The sequence below is a fragment of the Phyllopteryx taeniolatus genome, chromosome 21 (genome assembly GCF_024500385.1).
Source record: "Phyllopteryx taeniolatus isolate TA_2022b chromosome 21, UOR_Ptae_1.2, whole genome shotgun sequence".
NCBI lineage: Eukaryota > Metazoa > Chordata > Actinopteri > Syngnathiformes > Syngnathidae > Phyllopteryx > Phyllopteryx taeniolatus.
This window is the reverse complement of record NC_084522.1, coordinates 7,433,420-7,452,646: the sequence shown is the minus strand read 5'-3', so window position 1 is coordinate 7,452,646 and position 19,227 is coordinate 7,433,420. Positions and strand designations below refer to the sequence as shown.

The window sequence follows — 19,227 nt, the reverse complement described above, 5'->3', positions numbered from 1 at the left end:
TGTTAGCCATTACAGTGGTATAAAAACCTGAATCTCACAGCCAAATTGGGCTAGACTCTCTTCCACACCTCCCTGTTGAAAAATATACTTGACGAATATATACGTCACTGGCAGTAACCAGTTGGATACCAGTTGATGAATACAAACACCGATGGCAGTGAATGAGTTACTAAAACTGCCTGGACAAACTTTATAGGAACCTTATTTCAATATTTAGTTGCTGAGACCAGTCTTTCTAACACTGGGATGCAGATTTTTCTCCAGAAGGCCTTGCTAGTCTTGAGATTTCTTTGTAGCCTACGCAGATTTATGACACTCTGTACCAGATGTAACAAACAAGCCCCTGAACATAACCGAGCCTCCTCCACATAGGTACAGTGCTCTTTGCATGATGGTGACAACCAGTGTTGTGCACCTACAGCTCAGAGGTCTTCTGCACACTCAGATGTTTTGCATGTTACATGCAAAACAAATCAATTGTAGTAAAACCATGTCCACACTGTATTAACAACTATACTGTAGCTCCAGATGGAAGACAATTAAAAGTTTGTCACCACTTGTGTATCTTTACAATGCAAATGTTTCTCCTCTGGTCAGGTGATTAACTCTTAAGTGTCTGTGTGGTGCACCTTTGCACATTTGTCCACTGCAGCCCTGGCAAATCGGCCTCAAAAGCAGCCCGAAAAGCAATGTTTTGCAAAAAGCCAGTGGAGCGGCGAGGGCGTCGGACAATAAAGCACAATATGTGTTTCGTTTTGTTACCAGCACAAAAATGTTAGTGCAGCATTTTAGTTGTGAAAGGTTTTCTAACTTTGCATCCTTTTTCACGGGTCACTTTAAAAATCGGGGAAAAAAAGGCCAGCCATTTCTCTCCTCCAAAAAGCCCATTTTTATGAAAAGACCATATTTCCTGGGGTGACACACTTCTGTGATGCTCCTTTTTGCAATCACGCCTTTCATTCTCATCTGGCATCGGCTTGCAAAGGAAAGTGCTGAGTGCAAATGCCCCACACAGACCCTTCTGATTACTGTAGCCCGGTGGTGATTTTTTATTTTTTTTTGCGGACAACAATTCAAAAGAAAAGAAAACATCTGAGGCAAAAGCAGCACCATTTCCTGTTCCCCAGTTTTATGTGAAATGAAGCTCACACACATTCAAATGCCAAACCTTCCTTACGGATGTGCTGATTGCTCAATGGGGTAGTTGATTGCAAAGCTAACACTGAAGCGGATCTTACCTCCCATCCAACCCTTTTAAGCGAGCGCATGAAACTGAGGAGAAACACTGCCACTCACTTTTTGACATCTGTTAAAAAAACATTATCGAACCAGCTTTATAAATGTTCAATATGCTTCTTTGACTAGAGGTGTGTTTCTCAAACCCTTCCCCCTTGCTACAACTCACCCTTCCACCATAGATGCGGTCAAATTCCCTCCGCAGCAACTGTCACTCTTCTTGATAAGCTGTCAACTTTGAAACAGCATCAAGGCACAAAGCGTCACTGCAGGTGTCCCGGAGGCTGACAGCTAGCACAGTCAATCGGCTAAAATTATAGTGAGGAAAAAAAAAATTATAATAATCAAGCTTACCCTTGTACTAAATGGCTCTGTCAAAGGGGGATGAAGAATTTAGCAAAGAGCACTAAAGAAAAATAAAAGTATAGAGCTGTGTTTCTTGGAAGGTGTCCTTTCCTTTGTCGCGTCTGTCCTCCACTACAAAGTTATTATTTGGGAAGGCTGTAAAAAGTCATTCTATTTTAGGTCGCATCTGTTTAATGGCTGACATGACATCGGACCTAGTCAATCTCTTCCAATTTACGGTTGTATCATGAGGTCAGCCCCGTAATCCAACTGCCTGCTCACACAGTAATGTTTGTTTTAAATCAATATTAGCGCCAAAATGTAGCACATTCAGATCAGCATGGTTTCACATACTCCATATATGTTTAGTACACGGAGCTTATGGATGCATGGTTATACTCGCGTTTCAACTCTATGTAAACCTCTTTTTTTTTCTTAATTCGCGTGGAATCATGTTGGTTACCATCATTTGGACTGCCAGTCCTCATAATCAGCTTTACTTTGATTTTAAGTATAAGGGTGTTTTAACACTAATGCTTTTTATTCCATATGAATGGAACTTGGTTACAGATCTAACCCATATTATGAACTTTAGCGGCATAATGGCATCAAACCCTAATTTTGCTTCATGCTGATTTTATTCAAGCTGTTTAAAAGTCAATGCAGAAAATAAACGTAATTTCTTGATTGTTTATGATGGAAAGTTACGGAGCCCTTAAAGGGACATGAAAAAAAAAAATGTCTATGCCAGTGTCATATTTTTGATTCAAAATAGTAGCAGAGGTCTTTATGGATTTAGATCAACTTTCCACAGCTGACAACACATTTATCTTCTTTAGGCAGCAAACTACTAGTTGAGACTGAAACAACAGCATCTCTGCTGGCTGCAGCCAAGTAGTGCGCTTCAGTTTTCCTTGTTTTCTTCAACATGCAATTAATCAACAATCAATTCCACACAATCAACAAAATTCATAATGGTCAACCTGTACATTCGACCAATAAGACAAGAGCGACACATCAATGTGGTTTTGTTGCCTCGGATTTGTGTTCAGTTGGATTATGTTGCAGTTAAAAAAGAAACAACTGATTCTATATAGGTGTGAATGCATTTGAAGAGGCCCTTAGGACAGTAATCTATTAACGCCAAGAAAGGTGCTTTGTGTGCCTACACGCTCCCCTTGTCTAGGTCTTGTGTTAAGATTTACACTTTCTCCCAAGGGATGCAGCTGCCATTTAAAACACTGTCACACAGCTATCTGCGCACCGGCGTGCCCCTGGGATCCATAACGTAGCAAAGCAAAGGTAAAGGGGATGGTGTGAGGTGTCAAAAAAAAAAAAAAAGATTTCTCTCAAGTGTGAAGCACGAAATAACACGTTAACCGAGGAAGATTGCTGGTCCGTGACCCCAAGTGATCAGCCAGGTGCTATCCATTAATTTTTCTGATAGAAAGAGCCACCCTCATATTTGCTCATAAGTTTCAAGAGTCGCCGCCTTGACCTTAAGTGTTGAGTGGTACTCAAGCAGTTTGTGATCTCCCCTTAGAAGCCAGGAGAACTTGTGTGTTTTACAAACTTGTTAAGATGAAGCTGTGACGTAGTAAGTATAACACCCACCGCTGACGTAGGTTTTGCAAGGCTGCCCCAGGCCCACGTCTAATTCTGTGTTTTTTTACTGTGTGTTGTACGTTTCAGCGGGACAGCCAATTTGATACAGAACAGGCAGCTCAGCTATGCTGAGGAGACAAACTTTGTTCAGGAGGAGACTGAGAGCAAAAGTGCGGAGTAAAAAACTACCGAGGCACCATTCAAATCCTGTAAAATTAGTTGTTCATCAACCAGTTACCAGCAGTGGTCACGCATATGGAATCACCTTAGCAGGAACAGATCAGGTCAGATCAGATCCCTGGCTGAACAGGTACTAAAAAGTACCAGGTTTTGACAATGGAGAAGTCAAGTAGAGTTTGCTTTGTATAGTTAAAAAGAATTGATATTGGATCTATTCAAGACTCCTCCATGTCAAGCGAGAATCACATCCTACTGCTAAATGAAATGCACATAATGTGGGAGAAATCTAACACTTATTAAGGCACCGTATAACCACATTTACATACAGTATGCGGCATTACAATCTCACTATAAAAAACAAAACAAAAAAAGTCTCCCAGTTCTTTTTTTTCTTCCACACTCACAAGAAGAACAGAGAAGAGAAGCCATGGGGCTAATTCTGTGGCAGAGAGACTGAAAATTGTGCTGCTTGTTATCCTCTGGCAAGTGAAAGCCTGCCAAGCATTCACAACTCAGATTGGAAACTGCAAGCTCCTTAGGTGAGAGGAACATTGTAGGGAAACTTCTTGTCCATACACACGCACACACCTCAAGGCCTTCTTGCAGTTGAGACCCACAATGACATGTTCAGCCTCTGCCTTTTGTCCATATTACATTGAAACACGGAAATGTTATCATGACAACTTAGTAAGTACAAAGAGTTAAGCACTACATTACATTCCTAACTGGATGTTTTTAAAGCGACATACTAGAGCTTTGCGCACAAACTGTATACAATAAGCCCCTTACACACCAGCTTTTTTTCTCACCTTTTTACTGACTGTTTTACTATTGTGTTAGATACCGATGCACAATGGGGTGGGGGGGGTCAAATTTAACCGGTGATTTTGCCAGTTTCTGAAGTAGTATCATAGGCATAAAAGAGGCAGAACACCACCAGCCGTGACCATCGTGTGAAGTATAATACCAAAGTCTCACTGTGTCATTTCTGTGCTGACAATGCAATGCATCTAATTATCCTAATGGGGCAAGATGCAATGGCTGGTTGAACATACATCTCTGACATGACAGTTGTACACCAATGGCAAGTTCATTCTTGAAAGGGACAGGCAAATAAACCCCTCGAAATAAAACTCTGCTCTTTTGCCTCTGATTTGCCAAATTATAGCAGATTTTGGCGCAAAAGACTACTAAATTCTGAAAGAATCGAGATGTTGCGTAATTTTTCTTCATAAAGACTCAACAACAGTGTTAGAGGGTGCACGAATTGACTCATGTTGTTAAAAATAATGTTAACTAAATGCAGACTGAAATCCAGATGTAGGCCTCAACATTTAACTGGAATCTGGAGACAGAGAAGGAAAAAAATGTTTTAGGTGACTCAGCTGTCTCTACAGCGTAAAGGTCTGGCTCATGTTCACTTCCTCGTCTTTAGGCCAGATAACAGACATGAAAATCTGAAGTTGACCCACCTCGTTTCAGCCAGTTTCTTAAAATATGATATGACTCAATCTCTCTTCCCGCCAACGTTACCAAAACACTCCCACGATTATTTAGTGTTCAGATAGAAATATGCATCCACCTCTACCTCTGCCTTCGTAAGCATCTCTGTGCAAGTTACAAACCTCAGAATGTCGGGGAAAGAGAGGGTGGTGACTCTGATCTATCTGCCACCCAAAAAAAAAGATAAAGCCCGGGTGACATACAGTACAACCCGACAGATCCATAAAGGAAAGCATCGATTAAACTGCTCACTAAAGGGAAACTATGTCTATTTCTTCACCCCCTGTAGCTGCTGCCAATACAATCCAATTGTGGAAATTCTAAGTGGGCCAGGAGTAATTATTTTTGTAAAAATGGTGCCGACAGACATGCATTGTTGCGCATTGTTAAACTACTGCAGGACACCAAGCAAAAGCCTTTTGACCTTGTGTTGCTGGGAGAGAGCGATCGCTCCCTGGATACAAAGAAATCAATATTCTGCATTTGGCTGTCCAGGGCCCTTTGTTAAATGGACAAACATCCCCTTATTAGTGTTTACAATGAATACAGTTGCCACCAATTATAATAAATTATATGCTTTGAGACCCATCTTGAAAGCTGACTGTTTAAATGGAATTCAGTGATCACTGAGGAATCACCTTTAAAAAGCAATGCAAAAGTCAAACTGGAAACCAAAACACTTCATTAGCACAGAAATCATCGGAGCATAAACACCTCCAATTCGCTCACGCATAATAATCGGATTGTAAATAAAGTTCAAATTTGACTGATATTTGCAAAATTTAAACATAACCAGCTCATTTTGGAAACATTCAGTCTCTGCTAAGCTCGATTTAATGACATCCATCTTTATCGACTTGTGCGGGACACCTCGCCACGTGCCCAATCGTTACATTCTGGGGTTGCTAAATGAGTAAAGGGGAGATCGAAAGAGCAGAACTTACTTCTGTCCTTGATTGGTGTAGTTGTTGTCGTAGGACTCGTATCCTTGGTCGTCATACGTAGTTCCGTAGCCATCATCATAGTCCTGAAACAGAGGATTCCGCTAATGACACAACGACCCAAAAGGTAACAAAGAGTTGAAGACATGACCCTGAGAAAATGAGAAGTGATGGCAACTGAAGACTTTGAACTGCTGAAAAAGTTGTTTTAAAAAGCTGAGTGGTCAATTGCCTCAATCCAACTTTTGCAGAATACCATGACCTGGATGACTGAGAAACTACATACAAATGAAATACATTTTACAATGCTTCATGTATAAGGTATAATGCCCAAACTGCACAAGTATGGGTGTTTAATGCATGTTGTAACACATTGTAAGCGAGAAGGGGGGTGGGGGTGGGTTGGGGAGGGGGGATGCAGACAATATTCCATTTAAAATTCTGCCTGTGGTCAATCATCAGAATCATGAGAATTTTGTAAGCTTTTGTACGAAAAGAAAATGCATTGCAATCTACACTTTGCAGAATTATTTGGTCACTAATGGTGCAAAAAAAAATAAAAAATCAAGAGCGACATCTTAGGGCCGAATGTACCTGTTAAAGTATTAAAATTGATTAAGGTAACACATGAAGTAAGTTGAATGAATTTGTTTTACTCACCCGTGACGCGAATGAGGACAAGTAGTATAGAAAACGGATAGATGGATAAAACATTATTACAGACAAACAAACCACTAGCACTACAATAGGAATGCCTCTGCAATTTTCTCATAAGTAGCTTTCTCAAATCATTACCATAGATGACTAGAATAGTAATAAATGAAACATATTTGGCAATAAGTCACTGTAAAACACAAAATCGAATAATAATAGAATTGTGTCTGTCTCATGATATCCTAACAGTAGACATAGTTGGAGACAGAACACAATAGTCATGAGCAATAATTAAAACAAACTTAAAAAAATAATGAAACATTTTCCATCAGTACAGGACAAAGTCCGTGGTACGCTCGTACCATTAGAGCAGCGACTGCATACTCTTTGTGTCGAGTGAGTGACAGCGGGATGGAAGGACGCACGCGGCGGTCACGTCTCATCACCACCTCAAAGCCTGAGCCTTGAACATCTGTTTGGACTCTGGCAGTGTATCCCCGTTCACCCCTCTGCACATCACGCGCGCACCCCCACCTCCAAGAGGAACATCAAAGCCAACCGCTGCCGCACACGTCCTAATTCGGGATAAACGGGACTTATGTTGCACAAAAGGTTTCGACCCTTAGCGACATGTCTCTTATCCCCCCACCCCACCCCTCGTACACTTCTCAGCTAATTCCATCTGCGCCTGATTTGCATGCATGAAATTAATGTCTGAAAGATTTAGTCGCACAAGAAATGCTCATCACATCCTCTTTATTATTAAGGTACTAATGCCTGATTACAAGTCCAAGTTTTTTTTTTGAAAAAGTTAATATTGAGTCTTTTATCGTGAAGTCTCCTGGAAAAAGTGTGAGGAATTGTGTGACCCAGATGTACAAACTTTTTCAGTTTGTGTAAACTATAAGCCGAGTAGGCACTAGTGTCAGTAGTTTGTCATTTAAAGAGATGTGTTCATCTTTTCGGCAGCATGGACGGACATTTGGGTCCTCGGCAGGAACAACATTTGGGTCTAAAGCTGAAAGAAATGTCTATTATTTTTTTTTCATTTTAGTTTAACTTCACATGCAGTTATGAACTGAAATTGGCTGGGGAACAATCCATGGTGTACCCCAACTCTCGTCCAAAGTCAGCTGGAACAGACTCCAGCCCACTTGCAAACCTAATGTGGACAAGCACTATAGAAAAATCGATGGATGCGTTAATAATTCTGTTGTTGCAATAAGTTTGGCAAAATTATGGGTTTAGTCAGCAAAAGTACATTTTACACTTCTTGGTCCCGGGAGTCCAAACTGACTAAAATACATTATGTATTGCCATAACACTGAAGTACACTGCACATTAACTATACAACAGAGATTAACTTTTTACGCAAAAATTAATCAAAAAGCCATTTGCCAAGTGTGACTGTTATATGATCAATAAAATAGCTCACAGCATTTTTCTCTGACAATCAGAAAAATAAAAATAAATACAATTTGACCAGCGAACCTTTTCAAAATGGTGCTGATAGCAATGATTTTTTTCACGTTGCAACAGAGCTGCATGAAATAATCCATCACAAATATCTATTTCCATGTCATAATTAGGGTCACAGGAGAGCTGGGAGGATATACGGTACGGAAAAAGAATGGATGTGCTACATAAAAAAAAGTGACAATCTATGACTTTAATAACAAAATGCCATTAGCATTATTGCCTTGACAAATTGGCCGCCTCTCCATTCTCTGTTCCCTCCGAAAATGAACAAAACACAAGCTGGATATTCAATCACAATTGTAGCCAGTGAGCGAGTGGCTTATCTCCCAAAAAGCGCAGCGTTTCGCGAGGCACTTTGACAGACTGCTGAAATAAACAATGTAAAATGCCAGAAATGTCAGTTTGATATGAAATCTTTTTGGTTAAAAATCACTCTTCCCCCCTGTTTCCAAACACTGAGCCGTGTTTATTTTTATTGTTTTAAAGTTATATCTATTACACAGCGCTCGGTGCAGGCTGGAAAAAACAACAAGTGTTGTTATGAATATTGAATAAGCAGTGCCACAAAATGTAAAATCATGGAGCACGGTGGTGAAAGCATAGTCTGAGCTGTCAAATAAAATCACTCCAGTACATGTATAAAGTTGAAGGGTGCACTAGATAACAAAGTCAGTTGTCGCCTATGATAATGCAAACAAAAAGTCCTTAAAAATAAGCACAGAATAATAGCTATCGCTTTGAATGCATTTGAATAAAGTGCACACATGCTGTTCTTTACACTTGCCTCGTCAAACCTTTCTTGGAAATAGAACAATACACAGCTCAACATTACAGAAATATTTACATTTTCATGCTTTTATCTAGAGGAAATATGAGGCTTTGATACAAAATTCATGTACGATCCAGATTATTCTCCATATGGCCACTTGATTATTAGACTTTACACCGATTTTATCGGACTTATCGGTATCGGCCGATAATTAGCATTTTATGCTGATCGGCTGATCGGCTTTAATGTCATAATTCGCCGATCTGATCAATGACGTCATTGATCGGCTCTGCGTGCACAGTATATTTGAATCCAAAAGCTAGTTTATTTTTAGCCTTGTCGCGTGTCTTTTGACGTAGTATTGGAAATATCTGACGGCCAATAAAGTTATTTAAACAAAAAAAAACATGTCGGCGGTGTGGAACAGACAACACATCTGAGACAGACAACACGTAATGCCCGGATCAAACTACGAGACAAAATTGCTCTTTCACGATTGCACTATGTCAGACTACTGCAATAAAATCTTGTATTCCGATATCACCGTATCACGTTTTTTTCGATCACTGGGCTTCATCGTGTCAACGGAAACACGACCGGATACACTCGTTACCATGGCGACGACAACAATAATGGATCGCACCGTGTGTTTGTAAGAACAAAATGGGGAAAAACGTGTGTTGGTGGTCACCGGTGCTCAGGACGTTCGTTTAAGGCTTGCTTGAGGTATGTTCATGTACTTTGAATACGATGCGGCTCACAAGCAGGCAATAAAATGTTATGTAGCCTAGCAAGCTAGCGGTAGCACGAACGGTTGGACGTAAACATGCCGCCGTTCTGTCGAATCATGCTCTAAAGTTTCAGTGTGGGTGAAGTCATTTAATTAAAAATAAAGTAATTTAATTACAGTAAGTTAGCACCTATTAGGCGGCACGGTGGACGACTGGTTAGAGCGTCAGCCTCACAGTTCTGAGGACCGGGGTTCAATCCGCGGCCCCGCCTGTGTGGAGTTTGCATGTTCTCCCCGTGCCTGCGTGGGTTTTCTCTGGGCACTCCGGTTTCCTCCCACATCCCAAAAACATGCATTAATTGGAGACTCTAAATTGCCCGTAGGTGTGACTGTGAGTGCGAATGGTTGTTTGTTTGTATGTGCCCTGCGATTGGCTGGCAACCAGTTCAGGGTGTACCCCGCCTCCTGCCCGATGACAGCTGGGATAGGCTCCAGCACGCCCGCGACCCTAGTGAGGAGAAGCGGCTCAGAAAATGGATGGATGGATACCACCTATTATTTCTGTCATGTAATGTTGGTTTGCCCTGACTGATTAGAATACACAATCTGACTAGAGCAGTGATTTCCAACCTTTACGGAGCTAAGGAACATATTTTACAATTGAAAAATCTCACGGCACACCAACAAAAAGTGGATACATTAATTACTGTATTTACTTCCTGCCATCTAGTAGAAGACCGTTCATTTGTTCTGTCTGTCACTATGCCTCACTGGCATAAATAGAGGAACAAAGATACATTATTGTAAATATAATTTTTTGAGCAATTAAGTACACAAGTATATACAGTAACTGAACAGGTCATTTAAATAGACACATTCCTCCATCACGTGATCGGATCGGTGATCGGTTATCGTTTTTTTAAACTCGCTGATCGGTGATCGTTGATAGGCCCCAAACACCTGATCGTGTAAAGTCTATTGATTATAACATAATAAGATTATTTATTTATTTAATTTTTTTTTTTCATTTTAGTTGACCATGGTTAGAATTTAAATGCATGAATGATAAAACCAAGTTTGCAAACGTTAAAGTTAGTGATAGACATATAGCTCACAGCAATTCATTGTGTTCTCATGAGGACTGATTTGGGAAACTCTACACTGTTTTTATATGTAATATATTCAAACTGGATTGTTTTCCAACAACATGAGTCTCGCTGTGTTTGTGTGAGCTTTGTGCATATTTCACGTTCCACCCATAAGATACATCTGCTTTCTACTAATTGCTGCACGAAATGGGACAAAATTCCCGAGAGAACAAGCCTGACGATGAATTGGTCTACCGTGTCTTTGGTTTACATGCTGCGCTGCCAAAAAAAACAAAAAACAACAAAAAAAAACCGGTAAAACTGTCGACTGTTTAAAATTATGTCTTTAATTGCATCCCCATTGAGGTAGTAAGTACTTTGAGATGCTTTAAGGTGAAGTCTGTGTGTGGGATCGACTCACTGGCAGGTTGTGGAGGATTTCCTCAATGCATATTTTAAGTGGGTCAATGTGCAAAAAACAGTGATTATAACAGGAGTATGTGTGATGACCTATTTTAGAGTGAGTTTCCATAAAATGTTGGTCCTCCCTTCTCAACTCTGGAGATAAGAGGCAGGAACGCTCAATGTTCCCGGGTGCACAGTCCCCTATAACTCATGCAAAAACATCTGGATAGTGGATTCTTGGATCCCCACTTCTGACAACAAATGTTGTGGTAATAGTGTATTACCATAATAAACAATGTGATACACCAAAGGCCCTCTTGGAATTGTTGTTTATTTGTTTATTTGCTTTGTGATGTAACATCAGAGCAAAAGCGAGGTGATGTTAGCCATGTTAGTTAGCTAGTTATCCGACTCTGTACCTAGTCTGTTGTATTTTTTTCACCAATCTTAGACACTCTCACTCTAGTAGCTGGTTGCAAACTTTCATTTCAAGACAGTGTTATACTGTCTTAATATCTTAATGCTATCTTGAATTTGTCCAAGAGTGATAGGTGACGCTGTCATAAAATGTAATATCGTATTGGAAGTATTGCATCCTTTAGCAGTCACTCTTCGTAAGCACATTTTACATATCCTTCCTGTATCTGGAAAATTCAGAAAGAGCCCTTTTTCGACAAAGGGAAAAGTCATACAGCTCACGGAACTGCCGCATGCCTATTAGAATGGCATCAAAGTTAGATCATTTCAGCAATTCATCATAAAAATTGGAGGTTGTGGGGTGCGCAACACAAGGTCTTCTGATTCGCAGAGTTGTGTTGAGGACTTTTAAAGGGGACTCGTGATCATGTGATCATTGCTTAGCATTGCAGAGATATGTACAGGGTCGCATTATTATTATCTTATCAGATGCATTAGTGTATTCTGGTACATTTCCATTACACCTTTTAATATCCAAAAATGAGTAGTTAGCGTTCTGCCCTTTACCCTGAGCAAGGCACTGACAGTATGAACCGATTCCTGGATGATGCACTACAGTTGTACAACCTTGCACTAAGGACCATCTTAACCTTTAACGGTGTTATTGTCATTTATTAAAGCGCCATTTTCCCTTTACAAACGAGAGTTAAGGTTGACTGATAAATCACAATGTCAGAGGATTCTTTTCTTCAGTATCAAACAGGGAAAATTGTTTGAAATAAGACGGAGGAAATAACAGCGAGTGAAGCTATTGAGATATCTGATATCCCGCTTTAGTCGAAATATCTTGGCGAGCACAATAGCGCAACACGCCTGCAACACTGCTGTGCCCCAGAACACTAGACAGGATTAGTGTGACAGTGAATGGTTGGGGGTGGCGGGGGAGTACTGGTGGAGAGGTTTGGGGAGGGGGCAATTATTGGATGGGGGCAGAGACAGCAAAAGGGAGGCAGATAGCGGTCCCTAAGTGACTCTTTCATTTGTATGCCAGAGGATGGCTGAGAGGCGTGTAGTTAAAAGATAAGGGGCGGCCTCTGAGGCCACTCAAGACGAACAGAGGGCCTGCTTCTGTGTGTTACTACAGCGTTATCGCAGCTGCTCCGTTGTGCTCCACAACAACACCGCAGCAGATAGAATGTCATCGATATGTTCCCTGCGCAAGACTCGACTTAATTTTGAAAAACACCCAATTGCATCAATTGGCAGCCATGGTTGTTTATTTACACAACTGCAAGAGAGTACAGGTGTCTATTTGGCATAAGGCCTCAAAAAGGAAGGCTGCTCTTTGCACAAATTCATTATTAGAAAATAATATGAAGTATTTTACATTGTTAAAGCATCTTCAAATCCCACCATACATTTCAGCTTTAAATATGCCACGTCAACACAACAAGTGATGAGGTATGATGTCTACGGCGACACATAACACGACCAACAGCGGTGGAATACGGTTATTATTATTATTTCCCCCCCCCCAGGAACTCTGGTTTATTCTAGACACCCCTGTTCAAATGTCAGCAACTGAGACAAATGTTGAAATAGTGTCAGAACACACCTGCCACCATTTCAAGTGCCTGTTACTAACCTCAAATAAAGGTCAGCTGTTCTAGCAGGCTTCACCTAAGCATGTGAGTTTTAGCACCTTGAGCAACCAAAGTGTGCAACCGGAATTACGGTAGTTTGACACAAGCCCACATACTCATAGAATATTACTTACTATATCAGATAATGGGTTTTAAAAAATGCCCTTGTGTCTCACATATATGTAAGTTAACCTATTATAAACTTAAATGTGTCAGTAAAACTTATTTTGTGACAAATCTCTTGGCTCTCTTTGAGTTATCACTCTTTTTTTTTTAGTCTTGGCTAAGTCGTATCTGAATCAAAAGCTTATTCACATCTGCTCTGCGCTTCCTCGGAAGCTCAGGCCATTAATGAAATAGCCCTGCAGAAATCCACACGCACTGAAAAGATGAAATGGAATAGCACTGCCTCTGCCTCACCTCCAGGCCGCCGTACATCCGAGACAGGCCACCAGCCCATCAATTACACCCATACAGGCCGCTGTTCGATTGCACACCTACACTGCGAGGCATTTTAGATCAAAATGTAACATTTTGCTCACACTGACCAGTGGATGACCTTCGTGCTGCAGCAGTGGAATGGAATGAGCAAATGCAAAGGAGTTTAAGCCATCATCCACCCACCTAGGTGTCCATCAGTTGGTGCAATAATCCATCTGTATGTGCATTTATTTGCACATTCATTTATATGTACATGCACCCCACTCACTCATCCATCTGTTCAACTAGCCATCCATATGCCCGCCTGTCCATCCATTAAGCACTCCACCCATCTAAGCGTCAACATACTTGCCTGTCCAGCTATTCACATTTCCATCCATCCAGGATGAAGTAAATGAGCACAAGTGAAGGTAAGCAAGGAGGTGAAAAAACAAAGAGTGAGCAATAAAATGACAACGGGGCACAGTTGAACAGGATGCAATTAGTACTGCTTGGCTCTCAACAGGGCTGTGCAACTGGGCCTGGGGGACATGAGGAAAATACTGTGTGTGTGTGTATGCGTGTGTGTGTGTGTGTGTGTGAATTGGTATTGGAATTGAATAAGCAACACCAATGCCCATGAACGAGAGGTGTCCTTGTCTTGGAATCCATGGAGCTGTGTGTTCACAGTCAAACTTGAATATTACTTGCTTCGATTTACTATATTTATCCATTTTCGTGTCCATACCACTGCTCTGTAAATTACCATATTTCTGAAATTAATATTTTACCCCTTTCAGTATTATATGTAATTGTCACTGCAAGTGTTTTAGATTGATGTAGCTGCAAAGAGTGGGTGATGGTATCATGGCGTTTCACGTGGCAGTAATTGAATTTTAAGTAATTTTGTAATGGTGTTCCCCTGCAGAAACAGAATCTTCGACATATGTGGATTATGCAAAACACAATCCTTTGAGGAAAAGGAAGAATCATTTTTCCATCTACACTATACATTTTCACAACAAATGCCCAGGAGGAAGCCTGGTGGGGAGTGATGGGCATATTACAGTTAATTGACTTTGCCCTACTAGTACTACATTACTTGTGAAGCGCTAGAGGTTAATGAGTACAATTGTACGTCACTTCAGCGCCCTAATAGAATGACTGTGTCTTACTAATTCAGATTTTTCCACTACTGTATAATATTTGTGAAAACTAGTCTGCAAATTGAGCACACTAATAGGACAACTCCATGTTACTAGTGAAGGAAAACTACTAGCAGGTCCAGGAAGGCTATCAGTGCCTACTATTTGGACCTAAAAGTATTACTAGTGTAGCACATCGGTTTAGTAGTAAGGTTTAATTGCATACTAGTTGGACAAAAGAAGCACTAATAATGGAAAAAAAAAACATTGCTAGTAATACATTTGTTCTACTAGTACACCCTAGTCATTATACTAGTGCGCTACTAGTGAGGAAAAAGAGCATACTAACTAGTACATAGACCTTAAGCTGTTCAACTGGATATAAAGGATATAATTAAAGCTCAAATAGCTTTTCATAGGTGGGCAACTAAAACGGGTGTGTAACGTGACACGTGGAAACTGTTTTAAATCCTGGAAAAATGCATAGTATGTCTTCTTCAATAGAAAAAAACAGAACAGCGGGGAAGTGTTTTACAAGTCTGTGAAGCAAAGCATGTTAAACCGCGAGCAAACCGGAAACATCACTTTGTCATGTCGCTGATGACTCCAAAAGGGGGTTTGTCAGCACCTGATGGGAAACGCTTGTCCTGCGACGGTGATGTATTCAGATAACACGGAGCAACTCATTCTGCCTCTAATTTGCTGTGATGTGGTTAGATTTATCATCTGGCAGATGCCGGGATCGTTTCTTTTGCCTGTCCCCGACCAGATACACGGGTGCCGGCGTCGGGGGATGTAGTTTACAACGGTGACAATGATGGGAAACAGCTGGTCTCGGAGTCATTCTCTCGACATCCACGCATTTGAATTGCAACCCGCTGAATAAATCTGTCACATGTGCTTATGCGCGGGCTGCTAAGGCAATACCCCAAGTTGGGCCAACTCCACTCTTCCATTTCTTAAATATGTGATGTTGATGCAGGAGCTGGGCCACTTCACCTTGACAGAGTGGCACAGGACTCTTTTGGCAAATGCACAAAAGCCGTCAATTAATGTCTCTTAGATGTCACAGCCATATCCATTTTTTTGACTGTGCAGGCAAGAAATGTACCCCTATACCAATACATTCTCCTTCCCATACTTCATGCTGCAATGCAATGCAGTGCGACTTCATCCTATAATGCACCAACCCATTTTCGATGCTGCTTATCCTGTTCAGGGTCGGTGGGAGAAGCAGCCTTAATAATAATATTTTATATATAATGGTTGATTTGGTATTTTTAAATCAGAATCAGGTAACAAAATATTCTTTCAATTATTATTGTTTAATCTGTTTTTAATATTATCAAAACTTTAGATGGTAATAATGTAACTACTGTCAACCCTAGTCGATTCTCAAATCTTTCTTTAGAACATAATTGAAGCTGGCACGGTGACCGTCTGGTTAGCACATCCGCCTCACAGTTCTGAGGACCGACTAACTACTACTAGTCGACTAATTGCTAACTACGTCGACTCGACCGTCTGCTGTCCTTGCCAGATTATAACGATCTGTGGAGCAGCTAAATGTTCGGCCAACAAAGTGACACTGTCTTCTTAGATCTGTGCAGGTCTGATAGTAGAAAAATTAGCTAGTTGATGTTGATGTAGGTGGATGAGAATAGTGGTTAGTCTTGTTTGCTTTGGCTATAGTAATCGTCACCAGTCTTCAAATATACATAACAGCGGGACCACAGGCTTGGTCACTAACCCGTGAATAGCAAGGACGGACTATATTAAACAATAAATCCTCGTTAACAATTCTTCCAGCTGACGTCATAATATTCCTCTTGAAATCACAAACCTGATGAGACTAAATCAGGACTAAAAACAGACTCAAAAAGATATTGGCGCAATGCTCACTTACATATTCGTCGTAAGTGTCCTGGACAATGGGTGGAGCTGGTCGGTAGCCAGTTGCTGGGGGGGCTCCCCTGGTTCGTTGCACCCCCCTCCCCCTGGCAGACGGTGTGCGGCTTGGCGGAGCTCCTCTGGGTGCCGCTCCCCTGGGCATTGCCGCATGCAAAGGGGGTACTCCTCCTCGACTCCTGACGCGGCACACGAACACCAGCTTTAGCAAACTGATTTTTGCATTACAGAGCACAACGTGGTCAACTACTTAAGGAAAATGGATGTGTGTGTGTGTTGTGTGACAATCCCGCCAAAGCATTTAAGTATACTGTTACACGAATACTATTGTATATCATCCATATATGATGTCAACTACAATCACAGCCATTATGATAAGATGCTTTAATTTACTATGTTTGAAAGAAGGCTGGCTGCCTTACTCCAACTTGCCTCAGCCTACTTCCAATCTTCGCCGCTCAAATACATATTCAGTGAAATATTGAAGAGGCCTTGACATTTGGACCAGGACAGTCATCTCAATGAATTGACACAAAACGTTGCATCTGCTGTATGTTTGCAGTCAAAGGCAGAATGAGCTTGCGGTTTGTTAAAAATGTTGGGAGAGCTTCTATCACATCAGCTAGGTTTCCTTTAAGAGCAGTCAAAATGATGTGAAGCAACAGCAAAAACCCACAGAAGGTTCCTCTGAGGGTCATTTGCTTTCTATACTTTCCATTCCACGTGTGCAGTGCATCGGTGAAATCTCAGTTTCTTTAGACTATTGGGGACAGTGGGAGAACAGGCTGACGCTGAGGAGGTTGAAGAGTCAGGTCGAGGGGCAAGCTTTTTCTCGAACATACTTTTTTTTAATCCGCGCCCCCTGAATCCAAAGCAAAAAAAAAACAAACAAAAAAACTTCCACTGTAAATACAAAGCATCTTGCCGTAGGAAACTGCACCCAATCTCTATCTTGTATATTGTGTTTATTATACCAAAATTGTGCACAGTAGGTGCTAATTACATTTTAAATTAAATCCTAGCAAATTATATCCAAATTCAGAGCAATGTAAACAACCTATCTGTGTGTCCTTGGATGTGTCGCTTTCCTTTTATTGAAAAAAAAACAAAACAACAACAAATACACACTTTGTGGGGTTTTCTTCAAAGCGCTCAAAATCTTAGAATGCCCAACAGTATTTTTATTTTGTGTGAAGTCTCAAAGGAGCTGGGACTCTGGAAGCTCAGAGGGATGGCAGAGAAGAAAGCAGACCCCTGAAGATCACTTGCATATAAAGGCTTTTATGCTAATGTTTTCATTGCAAAAGTGTAAGTGATTATAAGATTAAATATCCTGATAGCCCTGCCATACGTGAATATTTCTACATGAGAACGGGAAAAAAACATTCAAAAGTATTTGCGTCAATACATTTCAAAGGACATCTTTTGGATTCGTCTCTAATTTGAACTTGTACCAATACACTATAACTTACTTTGATTAGTAGAGTATATTTAATACTGTAGATGCCATCTCTTTTTCTACATGTAATGGAAATTTACTAGGACAGACTGCTGAATATGATCTGGTAATAATGTTTGTCTTTCGACTTTGTGAAGTACTGGGTTCTATTCTATTCTATTTGATCTATTTTATCATAGATTGGCAAGCGATTGCTCCACAATGTTGCGTGCATCCATGTTTATGGTCCATGGACCTATGCCACTTATGTTTCATCCAGTCTGCCTTATTCTTGCTATGTGGCTGCATTTTCCCATAACATTAAGTTGTATTTATATTTAAACTCCACTTTTAATTGAGATATATATACAGTTTTTTCCCCCATACTCGATCAAGAAAATGTCAAATGTTCATCCCAAGGTGTTGCCCAGTTTATGTGCAACACATCCATATGTTTTGATGCAAATTACTTATTGTACTGTAAAGCAGAACTAAACGTTGGTAAGTGTCCTGCAGCTTTAAATGACACCATTAACTGTGAAAGTGCGACAAGATGCTATGTGGCATCCAATTACAGGAAAATGCCATCTCAGTCGGTTCTTAACAGTAAATGAACCCACTTGCGCAAACACACACACACACGCACACACACACACACATATATATAAAAATAATTTGAATGAGGCTACCTGGGAGGTCCTGGAACAGGTGTCCCTCTTGCACGGGGGGTTGACTTGCCCCTGACTGCTGGCACCTTAGCATCCTCCGAGCCTCCATTCAGGTATGTGAGCTCCTGCAGCTGGGCCTGTCTGATCTCATCGTTGTAATCCTGCACACACACACACGCGCACACACACACACATAAGTATAAAAAAATAGACTATAAATAAAAATAGATGCTTTCAATTACACTGTATTAAATTACTGAGGTTATCTCTTGGGCTACAGCACCAGGAACATCTAATTAATGTACTTTACAGTGCTGCTGTTCATGAAAAAAAAAAAAAAACAGACCTCCATTTGCCTTTTCATGCAACTAGATAACTGCGCTGGAATACATTCACAAAAGCATTTAAGTTTGTATTTTGACATGTATCTTATGTATCGATGTATTCCATGGTACCCGTGAGCAGGGGTGTTTTTGGCCGGTTGGTTGGGTTGGGAGTGGGTAGGGTGGGGGGGTGCTGCAGATAATTAATGAGATGTAAATCAGTATAGCTGAGAGCATTGCAGAGATCATCTATAATAAATAGCGGGAGAGTAAATAAACTCAGTGCAGCACGCGGCTACCTTGGAGGATAAGGTTCTGAGAACATCCCCC

The 19,227-nt window shown here is 40.8% G+C and overlaps 1 protein-coding gene across 3 annotated transcripts in view; it reads right to left on the bottom strand.

Annotated features, from left to right (window-relative positions):
• khdrbs3 (KH domain containing, RNA binding, signal transduction associated 3) overlaps nt 1-19,227 on the bottom strand; it is a 91,158-nt gene that overhangs the window by 18,452 nt on the left and 53,479 nt on the right. For all 3 annotated transcript variants that reach the window (XR_009786206.1, XR_009786205.1, XM_061760863.1), the window contains exons 5-7: nt 18,596-18,735; nt 16,467-16,647; nt 5,814-5,896 (exon numbers count right to left, since the gene is read on the bottom strand). Coding sequence is in view for 1 of the 3 variants with exons in the window: in XM_061760863.1 (XP_061616847.1) it covers nt 5,814-5,896; nt 16,467-16,647; nt 18,596-18,735 (404 nt within the window). In the remaining 2 variants the exon portion in view is untranslated. The remainder of the gene's footprint in view (nt 1-5,813; nt 5,897-16,466; nt 16,648-18,595; nt 18,736-19,227) is intronic.